The sequence below is a fragment of the Agelaius phoeniceus genome, chromosome 3 (assembly GCF_051311805.1).
Source record: "Agelaius phoeniceus isolate bAgePho1 chromosome 3, bAgePho1.hap1, whole genome shotgun sequence".
NCBI lineage: Eukaryota > Metazoa > Chordata > Aves > Passeriformes > Icteridae > Agelaius > Agelaius phoeniceus.
This window is the reverse complement of record NC_135267.1, coordinates 53,521,682-53,533,603: the sequence shown is the minus strand read 5'-3', so window position 1 is coordinate 53,533,603 and position 11,922 is coordinate 53,521,682. Positions and strand designations below refer to the sequence as shown.

The 11,922-nt window shown below is 41.8% G+C and overlaps 1 protein-coding gene across 1 annotated transcript; it reads left to right on the top strand.

The window, feature by feature from the left end:
- Positions 1-978: 978 nt before the first annotated feature.
- On the top strand, positions 979-10,742 carry HDDC2 (HD domain containing 2). The gene is made up of 7 exons (XM_054629983.2): positions 979-1,104; positions 1,277-1,644; positions 2,199-2,320; positions 3,207-3,309; positions 5,538-5,606; positions 9,276-9,414; positions 10,604-10,742. The coding sequence occupies exons 2-7, from the start codon at positions 1,462-1,464 to the stop codon at positions 10,696-10,698; spliced, it is 711 nt and encodes a 236-aa protein (XP_054485958.2). The 5' UTR covers positions 979-1,104; positions 1,277-1,461; the 3' UTR covers positions 10,699-10,742.
- Positions 10,743-11,922: the final 1,180 nt, after the last annotated feature.

The window sequence follows — 11,922 nt, the reverse complement described above, 5'->3', positions numbered from 1 at the left end:
ATGATTACTCGGCGGTAACCAGCTTATTCGGGATTTCTTTTTTGAAATTGCCATCTGTTCTGGCAAAAGATGGAGAAGAAAGCCAGCTGAGACTGATGAAAGATTGAGACTTAAGCCTTACCACTACCTTAATATCCTGTAGGGAGACTTTGCTAATCCTTGCTGAAGTTTCTGAAATAAAAAAGCTGCTTAAAATTGTATGGACCTGATTTGTTTCTGTTTTCAGGCTACTTACTGAAGACTAAAATCCTGACAGAGCTAATATTTGTACTATGTCGGGGTACTCCAGCCAACTGAGAGTCCATCCATTTAACACTACACGTGATGCATTTGATAGGTACTTGGAAAAGCACATAAACTATATATATATCTATATATATCTATATATCTATATCTATATATCTATATCTATATATATATATATATATATATATATATAAAATGTACTGTTGAAGAACGACTGGGTGGAAAACCAGTGTCAATAAGCAATATGCCAAACCAGCCCACAAGGGCATGCAGAGGGATTATATACATATAAAGGCTACAAAATTGACAAATATTACAAAAATTACACTGAGGCCAGTGCCTGTGAGTCCAGCCTCATGATTATCGCTCAAGTGTTCATTCTAAAGGAGGTCCAAAGAGGACATTATGAAACAAATTACTCACATAGAAGACAGCCTGGACAAAGTATGACATTCTTATTATGGATGGTTTCAAGAGCTGTCAAGACAAATCTGCAACAGATGTGTGATTAACTTCAAGCAGGAAAGCTGTACTGCAACACCCAAGGCATCTATGATTGTGTACACAGGTGTAAAGGTAATGATTTTCCTGGTCCTTATTGTTTTTTATTGTGGGAAAACAGCCTTGAAATGGTCACTAAAAAGTTGTCTGGGCTTTATTATTAATTTAGGAGTTTAAATATTTATACAAACGAAAGTTAAATGCTCTGCCATCTGTTGATAGCTGGCAAAACTGCAGATGTTCTTCCCTGAAACAGACTGTTTCATCACCACACTGAAACCATTACCCGCTGTTTCAGCTGGCAAGATAAAAGTAGCAAAGAAATGCAACGTATTTTGAAAATCCACCAATTGTCAGGTAAGTCACCGTATTATCTATTCAACTCAAAAAAGTGTGCTTGCAGCAAAATGCCGGGAGTCCACGAACAATTTAAGACTCATCAGCAACCCTGATAACTATCCGTTCTTCTCTGAACAATAAATGAGCTTGCGCTACTCTTTTTTTTTATTTTTTATTTTTCATGGTAAAGGTCACCGAGATGCCCAGTTTTGACAGAGCTATTCCTGCCTTTCTCTCCTCCTCCCCGCTGGACCTCAGCGGAAGAGAGGAGAGGACACGCCTGCCACCTTCCCTTTTCCACTTCGCAGCGCTCATGCCCGTGAGCAGCCCGGCTTCTATTGCAGTCGCAGCCCGTGTCGTTCTTTTTTGTGGTGAATGAACCCCGAGGAACCGGAGCTTTGGGGACGCAGTTCCCCCACACGCCTGCGCCCGGGCCCCCCTGCAGACGCGTCCTGGCGGGAGGAGGAGCCGCGGTCGAGGCCGTGCTGCCAGTGGCCGATGGCGGCGGGCGGCGGGGTCGGGCTGCTGCCCTTCCTGCGGCTGCTGGGGCAGCTCAAGGTGGGCGCAGGGCAAGGGCCAGGCGCGGGGGCTGGGGCCGGGTTCCCTCGGCAGTGCCCGGGCTGGCAGCGGGGCCGGGGCTGGCAGGGGGCGGTGGCTGGCGGAGGCCGGCGTGAGCCGGGGCTTCGGCCCGTGTGAGCAGGGGCTTCGGCCCGTGTTGTGCCAGCGGAGCGGGCCCGGCCGGGCCGCGGCTGCGGCGGGGCCTCGTGGGTGCTGCCGTGTCCCGGCCCTTGGGCTGCAGTGGGGCCTCGTGGGTGCTGCCGTGTCCCGGCCCTTGGGCTGCGGCGGCACCTGCTGCGGCTGGGCCGAGCTCCTGGCCGGGGACAGCCTTGGTTTGGCCTTGGGGCAGGCGTTCGCTGCGAGCATCAGAGCTCTCCCGTGGTGGGGCGGAATTTCTGCCGGTGTCTGTGAAACGAGGGCCTGCAAAACCGATGGTTTTAACCTGTACAGTGCCATGGTCTGGTGGATGCTGTGGTATCCACCAGAGGTTGGATTCGATGATCTCTGCGGGCTTTTCCAGCCTAACAGATTCTGTGATTCTGTGACACGAACAGAGAGTACCGCGGACGGGATGGGTGTACAGGAACGTGGCAAAGCCAGAGAGCGTCTCCGACCACATGTACAGGATGGCAATGATGGCTTTGGTGACTGAAGACAAAAACCTTAACAAGGACAGGTGAGACTGCCTCTCCTTATCACGACCATATGTTAATGTTGTGGGAGAGCTGCAAACAAAAGGCTAAAGAAGCTGTCGTCCCAAGTAAGCTTTTAAATCATACTGAAGGAATTTGAAATCCTTTCCCCTCTATCCTTTGGACAGGGTCCTGTTTACCTGGTCGTTTGAAAGGGGCTATAAAAACTTTATTGCTTAACTGTGAGTGTTGAGGCAAGTCCTTAGTGCAGAGGCTCAAAGCTGGTCTTCTTTCAAATAGTAAATAAACAGGCTGAAGACCCTTGTTAAAAAACAATGTCAAGCAACAAACAGCTGTGTCAGAGCCTTAGACTATGTCGATTTTGACAGACTGGAGGAGCACTCAGCAGTGATAAGAAGCCACAGAAAGCCTCTAGGATAGCAGAGAAAGCTATAGCAACTGACATGAAGGCTTTTTTGACTATTCTGCTGCAGACTGGCATAGCTGCAGAGCTGTGAGTGACAGATTATATACTGAATTTGGGATTGCTCCAATCAGATTACCTTCTACCTGTTGCAGGAATAATGTGAAGTGTATAATGTAGTTAATTACCACAACATCTCCAAAAGTCAAGTATACAAAAGCTAAGTACATTACTTTTGAATATCATGCTCTGGTACACAGTGTATTTATACTTAAATCTGCATTTACAAGCAGTAGAGACTAGAAATCAAAAATCAAAATCATGTCAAGGTGGAAAATAATTCCCTTAATAAAAAAGTGGAAAATGTTATATAATGTTCAAGAAAGGCTCGAACCAACCTTTAGAGTATATGAAGGGGGATAAATTCTGCAGTCTTTTTAACTTAAGGATAAGTTTTCAACTTAAAATGCTGAAAAACTAATTATTCTGTCCCTCCTTCTTGTCAGATGCATACGATTAGCTTTGGTTCATGATATGGCTGAATGCATTGTTGGAGATATTGCTCCTGCAGATAATATCCCAAAAGAGGAGAAACACAGGAGAGAAGAGGTATGAACATAAGGTGTGAAGCCACAGCTGCAGAGCATTCTGTGTGTTTTTATGTTCTAGTGGTGGTGAAGGAACACACCAAGCAATATAATACTGTCATTGGCATTGGACAAGCCTGCCACAACCAAGTAGAGTTTTCAGCTCATTGAGATTTTTGTACCTGTAACATGACCAAGTACAAAGTTATGGAAGAATCTTTGAAGTAATCTTCACCTTGGACCTTTTGATAATTTGGTCTTTGTTTCTACCTTTATTTATTCCTGAACTAGCTGCAGTTTTGGTAAGCCTGAATGAGTCATGTTCAGCCTCCTTCCCGAGAGGTGAGGAGCAGGGAGTAGGTGCACTGAGTAGGATGGATGACAGTTCGTGTCAGATCTTGTGTGTGGTGCCAGATCATGAGGTTGACAGAGACTTCATTTAAACCTTCTGCACAGAACCTCAGATGCAGGTGTCTCTTTTGTTACTGTTGTGATTCTTTGAGTGAGCATGCCTAGAGTCACTTTATTTCTGGCCTTGCACTTATCCAAGCTGCTGGTTTGTTGTTTCTGATTTGTGGCATTATTTGAAGAAAATGTAAACCATTTCTGTAGCCACAGCTAGAGGGCAATGTCATGCCTCAGAAGCTCTTCAGAGGCTTTTTTCATTCATTGTAAGAACACACAATGAAGTATATTAAAAAAAGAAACACCACAATTATGGTCTGTAAAGATAGTACTTCAAGAATGCTAAATGCACCTTAGATCGTTAATTTCCACTTTCTTAGCAAAAAACTTACTCCTAGTTAGTCATGGCCCCCCAGCCCCTAGTTTTAACCAGATAAGCATAAAAGGGGCCCCCTTTTATGGATGATGAATAATCACTGGAGTGTTTGTTACACTCTTCAAAGAGCTTCAAAACACTGAACAGAGAAAACCTCTTTACTGGAAGCCTCTAAAGGTTGTTGTGTCACTGAGAATCAGCCTTCAACTTTGGTCTCATTTGAATTTAGGCAAGGCAAGAGATTTTGATGCCTAGGTATGTTTAAGAAATTCTCTTAAGTATTTGCAGCTCCTTCTGCTCCCATTTCAGTCAGTGAGGATTTTGTGAGAAGAAGAGTAAAGCATTAAATATTTAGGATGACTCTGAAATACTTTGTTGTAAAAATAGACCATGGGTAGCCACTTCAGGAGGTGGCTTGAGGTGAGTTATCAATACTCTGCTTTCACTGTAGAGTTCTCCTTTCTTCTGTTTGCTCTACAGCCAACATTGAGCTGGCTCCAGAGTTTGCTGCTTGTGCAGTAACTTTAACCAGTGAGTCTCACCAGCACTAAGGCAGCAGAAAATGAACCTGATTAATAAAAGCAGTTTTGGGGTTTTTTTAGAGGAGGGAGGTTGTTGTTTGGAGTAGGGGTTTTTGACAGGTAAGTCATTTTAGCCACCTGACCTTGAAATCTGGTGAGTTCCAGAGCTGGAAAGAGGTGAGAAGGAAGGAGACCTTGATGCTTCAGTGGTGGCAAGCCATTTGGAACCATATTGTGATACTGTATCCTCTGTATGAAGTGGAGAAACAATCATGGCATGAAACCTTTGTCTTGCTTGTGATGTTGGTTGTTTTAGAAGCAGCCCTTCATGTTACTGACCAAACAGTAGAGACGGCACAGAAAAGAGATTGATCAACTGGGGAACACAAAGAACATGCAGAACAATTTCTGGAGTCACAAGTTCTGCTGGGAGCCTGCTCCAGTGCAGGCTTCCTACAGAGTCACAGCCTCCTTTGAGTATCCCCCTGCTTCGAATCCTCCATGGGCCCCAGGTGGATATCTGCTCCAGCATGGACCTCCAGGGGCTGCAGGAGGATCTCTGTTCCTCTGTAGGGCTGCAGGGGCACAGCTGCCTCACCATGATCTTCCTCACAGGCTGCAGGGGAATCTCCTGTGGCATCTAAAGCACCTCTTCCCTCTCCTTCTTCTCTAACCCTGGTATCTGCAGAGTTCTTCCTCTCACTTCTCACTCCTCCTCCTGGGTGAAGTTGCATAGGGCTTTCCCCTCCCATTAAATATGTTATCCCAGAGGTGCTACCACCTTGGCCAGAGCTGTAGCCAAACATTGCCATGCCAAAACAATACAGTAATTTGCTGTGTAGTGGATGTTTCTGCTAGCTTGGTAACATGTAGATAATTATTCAGAAAATTTAATGATAGAAATGTTGCTCAGAAAATACATAAATGGAAATGGCTTCTTTTTTTTAGACAGCTATGCAACAGCTGACCCACCTTCTATCAGAGGACCTCAGAAAAGAAATCTATGAACTCTGGGAAGTAAGTTTGCATTCTTTTAATCCTATTTTAAAATTTCAGGGTGACCCATTCCCTTCTTCCCGTTTATCTGTGAAATTGTGCCATCTCTTATTTTGACCTCAAGAAAGTGAGATATATTTGCTTAGAAGATAAAGCCTAACAGTATGAGTCAAGGTCAATTTTGGATCCTTTTCAAACAGAAAGCCTGGACTTTGATGAAATAACCATCTTCTGCCCCTAGCCTCTCAGAGTTCCTGATCAACCTGTCTAGGGCTTGGTTTGTACAGCTAAGGGAAAAGTTTGTCCCCTACATCCAGCCCTCTGGATATAAATCTGATTTTTTATTACATTATCACTTGCATTCGTATCTGGTCATATGCAGCTTTTAATACAGGAAAAAAAAATAATGGTGGGTGATGGTGCTGTGGTTTATCTTCTGCTTTTTATACAAGTAATATCTGTGGCTTTCATTTCTTTCTAATAAAGTCCATTAGACTAAGATATTTAGTAGTAACTTAAAATTATTAAGTAAACTAACGTTTAAACTTAAATGTGACCCAAAAAAAATGCACTTTTTTACAAACACTGGAGATTTCTGGTATTGGGTTCTTTAAAAGTTTGTATCAGTATCTTTTGTGTTTGAAGGTGATTTAACCATTTTTATGCGAACCCATGCTGTTAATTGATATGATCTTTTATACTTGCAAATGAGAGATGATTAGATTATTTCCACACAATTCAAATTTATAATTACTGTGTTTTATCTCCTCCTGACATACGGTCACACGGGGGAAATTGAATCCACAACCTCTTGTCCAAGCATTCTGTGTTTCTTGGACTATATCATCTGAATCTGTATCTTACATTCATATTCTTTTCTACTTAGAGGGAATTTAAATTCCAAATTTTGGCATCCAATTTCTGCCTTTTGCTACAACACCCCGTTTGTGGTTTTGTTTTAGGTTTAGAGTTGGTTTTGGTTTTTTTTCCCTCTTGCAGTTGGGTAGTTGTTTGGTTGAACAGGCAGTGGGAATGGGCACTCAGAGCTATATTTTAAAGTAAAGGGGGTAAACTAACATCATCAGATACAGGAAATAATATGTGTGTATTTTTTTAGGGAGTACTGGTTCCTTCTCCCTTGAGAAACTGTTATAATTGAGGAAAATGAGGTTTTGATAGATAAGGTTAGTTCTGTGTAATTGGGGTTTTTTGCTTTGCTGGTCTCAGTCTTCTCCAGTGACGTTGTAAGAGCTTGTTCAGCATGGAGTCAGTTCTTTAGCATGTTAGCTTTTCATCATTCTCATTAACCATCATTTAATGTGTGCACACTGTTGATAGTTTGGTCTTTGTTTCTACCTTCAGGATTATTTATTGGCACTGTGTCTGCAATTCATTAGCATGAGTGCAACCGACCTGGCAGAGAGGGTACCCTAAAAATCCACTATTCACATGTAGTCCCTCTAGTGTTAAGTGGAACAACTATCTGCTCTTTAAGAAGAAAATAAAAGAGATAAAATCAGCCTCTGATAACTTGGTGTGCTGCTCTGCTCTCCGCTAGCCAGAGACATTGCACTATGATATTTTTTTTGGTGAGTGAAGGTGGTCATGGACCAGAGCTGAACAGTGCTGAGCAATACAAGATTTCTTCACATTCTTAGCAAGTCCTTCCTGCTCTGCCCTGCCCTTGTCTCTGTATCTCTTCACTTTGGCTTTACAAGGACTGCTGCTTTGGGTGGTATTGGTGGGTACCTGGCGAGTGTTGTGTAGGGGAGGGGCAGCAGAAAGATGCCTCAGACATACCTTCACTTTATAACTTAATTCCAAATATGTTTGAAAAAACAGTGAAGTAAATGAGTCAGCACGTTTCAGCTCTGTCCTGCTTTTTTATTCTCAAGAGCAAAAGCATGGGAATGATTTTTAAAAGACAACCTGTGGTGTTGGAGAGACCAGTTAGTGTTTTTCCAAAGTACACTGTAATTTCAGAGTCTTAACCACCTGTGGGGAGGTAACAGTAAGTGTTTGTTTCAGCACTGTGCACAGTTGCACATGTAATAGCTGATGTTTCTTGAGGACAATGTGAGCTGAGGTGTCAGTAACATCGTGTATAGCACAGAGGTTGGCAGCAGATTGATACTCCCACCTGATTGTTGGAGGTGAAACTGACTTTTACAGGTGAACAGCTCTACTTCTTCTTTTCTTGAAGTTCTCCTTTGTAATGCTGCCAAGAGTTTGTTGTCTTGGAGGGACCCTCTCTCCTGCAACAGAGATTAGAAAAAAATAGAGTAGAAATAAATAGATTTAAGAAAATAAGTAGGACTTAATTTAAAAATGAGGCAAAGCTCAGGTTGAAAAGAGAAAAACAAGATAAAAACACTGAAATGAAATTTATTATTAAAATAATGATGAAGGTGTAACTGAAAATTCAAAGTACCATTGAAATTTATGTAGAATAATAAACCAATCAATCATGCCTATCGAAATCTGGATTTCTGACCTCAAAGGTAAAGCCTAAGAACAGGCTTCTAATAGTATGCAAGACAAGGAAATGACTGTCACACTTATCTGAGCATGAGTGTGCTGGAATTAGAAAGCCAGGGTCTTTCCACTGTGAATGGCACTCATACCACAGTTGTTATCATAAGATGCAGAAAGGATTGCCAGGTTCTGTGGTCAGTAGGCAAACCTCTTCCTGCACTCATGCTGCTCTTCTCTGTGGAAGTGCTATGATCCACAGGTTCTGTGGATCTGGGAACTTAGATGGTCCCAGTGTGCACTTTGGTGTGATAATGGTTGTGGGGATGACGAATAGGGCCAGACCTGCCAGTGGTATCAAGGTAATGGTAACCTGCACAGAAGAAAACCCCTTTCTATGGTCTTGGTTTTGGAAGTCAGGAGAGTCAGGAAGACCTGCTCGTGAGACATCTCATACAATGCAGTAGATTTGGGAAAGAGAAAATGCAATGCCAAACCTGTCTGCAGCCATCACTGGAAGCAAATGACAGCAAAATTGTTCAAGTTGAGTAGAAATGTGAATCACTCATAAATATATACTGATGATGACTGTAGAGAGGGAAAAGATAGCAGAAAGATTAAAGGACTTAAATTTTGAAGGGGAGGAAACCCCTTAACCACTCCCTATCTCCTAGGAGAGACATAAGGACATAAGCAGCTCAGACAGATTAGAGGAAAAAGATTAGGCAGGAATGACAGGAGAAATATAAAGAACAACTCCATATAGAAACAGTAAGTGGTGAGAAAAGTGCTAAATAGGTCTTAAAAATAGGTGGTGACAGTGTGTAGGCACACACTCTGGTAATTAATAGCCTTAGCCAGGCCTGACATTATCTTTCTACGTAAAATACAGTTAAATCAAACCTATTGTTTAACTTGTGTGTCATGCAGACTTACCTCCATATCATCCCTGATTCAGCCAAAACAATTGGTATATTTAGAGTCAGGTTATGCAAAAGGCTGTATTTTACATCCCACTGCATTTAATATAAAATTGGCATGTATTTCAAGTGTTTTGCTGACCACTGTGTGTTCGTAAAAACAAAGTTAAGACGTAATTGTGCTGAATATTTCTGGATTGACTTGTACTAATGAAGAAAGTTCTAGATATATAAAGAGATTTTAGTGTTCTGTTTCAGAGTAACAAAATTATTTTCTTATAACTACAAATCTTTTCAGGAATATGAAAACCAGTCTACTGCAGAGGCCAAATTTGTAAAGCAGTTGGATCAGTGTGAGATGATACTGCAAGCATTTGAGTATGAAGAGTTGGAAAAGACACCTGGCAGACTGCAGGATTTTTTTGATTCAACTGCTGGTATGACATTTGGGTACTTTTTTTTTCCTTTCATAAATGAAATACATAAACTCCCTTTCTTTTCCTGAAAGACATTCAGAGCAAGTGAGAACTAGTTATTTTACTCATTGCTCATGTCCCCTAATATTTCTGGGGAAACTGGATGCATTGTGAACATACCTGACATTTATCTGTAGGTATTAAACCTGAATTTAATTTATGCCAAATTCCTTTTACATCACTTTTCACCTTAGAGAGAGGCTCAGCTTTCATTACACTTGCATGTGTGTAAGGATCTCCCTGAAACATCAGAGTCTTCATAAAGGAGTCTTCAGTGTTCACCCATGCTCTGACAGCAGTTTGTTTGTGCTCTGTCAGTGTTTCAGGAGCCAGTGAAGTAGGATTTGTTATCCCCAAGTGAGCTGAGTGACCAGCCCAAGGTTCCTGTGAGAACCACCTCAGTGAAATGATTAAGTTGCAACTGTATTACTTTTTATTCTGTCTACTGCTTTTCATCCTTTGCAAAATACACTGGTAGTTTAAAGCAGAAATAGGTAAAATAATAATCTTTATCTTTTTGGCAAGATAGTTCAACACCAGAAGAGGACTGTAACTAACTTGTCCTGTCCTGGGAAAAAAACTAGGGATAGACAAACTCTAGGGATAAGAGGACCAGCAGTCACCCAACAGAGTCCCTGACAAGTCCCATTTATACTTTGGTGATTCCCTAGGGAAATAATAATCTCTCTGTAAGACTTTTACTAGCAAAGGAAAAAAAAGGACAATGTGAACAAAGCTGATAATGCTTTATTTTCTAACTATTTGTCTTTGCTCCCCTACCAGAATTCAACAACTTCAGTTGAGCTGGTGTGTGAGTAGAGCCTGCAGCATATACCCTAAGTGCACCTGGCACTGGAGTGGTTTCCTGTAGCACCATACATAGTATAGATTATCTTGGTCACGGTGCATCCCTTTTTCAGCTCTTAAATGTCTGAATAGAGCACAAAATACAAGCTTTTTGTGAAGAAGGGGTGTAGCTACACTTACTCCATAATTGGATTGGATTGGGAGCATTCACTTTCTTAAAAGAATAATTTGACATTTATTCTGAGCCTAAAGTGACATCTCTGCTATCATTCCAATTCCAGCCTTTCACACGTGGCAAAATGAGAGCATTTTTCATTAACCTTCCCTTTCTTTTGTTTTGCAGGGAAGTTTGTTCACCCAGAAATACTCCAGCTTGTATCTCTGATTTACACAGAAAGGAAAAAAAGAATAGCTGCCACATCTCATCCACATTCCTGAGGTGTTCCTAAATGCTGTAGCCATAATAAATACTTTGGTTTATATTCTGGTCATTATTTTTTCTCCTCTAAGATCACTGATTCTGCTAGCAGATTTTTTTTCCTGTGCATTCATTGCTGAGAATCCCGGGACCACTTAGAGGGGAGCAGGTATAGTTGCCTTCCAGATCAGAGGTTGTGTCAGGGAACAAAGAATTAGTATATTTGGGGTTCTCCTTCTTTTTAATCAGCCTCTGATTAATGCAGTCTCAGATACAAATAGATTCTCTACTGGGGAAGTCCACGTACATTTAAAAATTAGTTGATTGCAATCTAATCTGTTCATGTAATGCACTGTCTGGGGCAGGTGGTCTTGTTCTGTGAATTTCTAAGTATGGATGGATGTAAGTACCTTCAAAATGGGTTAATAGCCACTCAGTGCTACACAGAAACGAGACTAATGAGCATGTGTCTGTAGAAGCTCTTGACTAGCTTAGAGATGAGATTTCTTTGAAGTGCATCAGCCTTAAGTGATGGTGCATAAAACTGGTAATCTCATTAATTATATTTTCTTAATATCTTCTTTATTTCATACAACTTTTCCCCTGTTCATGTGTTGTATCAGAGAATGGTGCCAGTATTTCCATAAGGTCTATATTCCTCACTCCCCCTCACTCCAGACTGGCAGTTTTACAGACTCCTTCACAGGTAATTAATAATCACAGAATACCTGAGGTTGGGAGGGACCCTTGGAGTTTGTGCCATCTAATGCAGAAGCCTGTACATCCATGTAGAGCTGACTCCCTTCTCCAGGATGTGGCATGCTGGTAGCAGTTCTGCCATAAATGAGTTTCTGGCAGAAGTAGACACTAATGTAGAAGTACAGAGTGATTGTGAAGTAAAGCTGCAGTGGTGGTAAATGCCATAATGAGGCCAGTGTCTGCACACCCAGCTGCTGAATTGTGTGCAGCTGGAGATGAGGACAATGCCATGATTACCAAGTAAGCAAAATTTGCACCTGTAAAAATTACCTGGTAGAGACTGGGAGTTCTCTTCCACGTCATGTCAAATGAAGCAGCATAAAACTAAATTCAGTTGTCATATCCTTTAAAGGTAGGTAATGTATCTGAACACACATTGTCAGGCACTGTGTCTCAGGAAATGCTTTCTTTACACGAACCTCAGGGGCCTGACTGAAGCTCCCCAAGTGTTCTGTGGCTGATGTTTCCTAGATTGCTGACTGCTG

What these genes read in the sequence shown, in the direction of transcription:
- HDDC2 (XM_054629983.2), top strand. Translation starts at nt 1,462, where the DNA reads ATGAACCCCGAGGAACCGGAGCTTTGGGGACGCAGTTCCCCCACACGC. An exon ending in GGCTGCTGGGGCAGCTCAAG is followed by an intron (nt 1,645 to 2,198) that starts GTGGGCGCAGGG and finishes TGACACGAACAG; the next exon opens with AGAGTACCGCGGACGGGATG. An exon ending in AAAAACCTTAACAAGGACAG is followed by an intron (nt 2,321 to 3,206) that starts GTGAGACTGCCT and finishes CCTTCTTGTCAG; the next exon opens with ATGCATACGATTAGCTTTGG.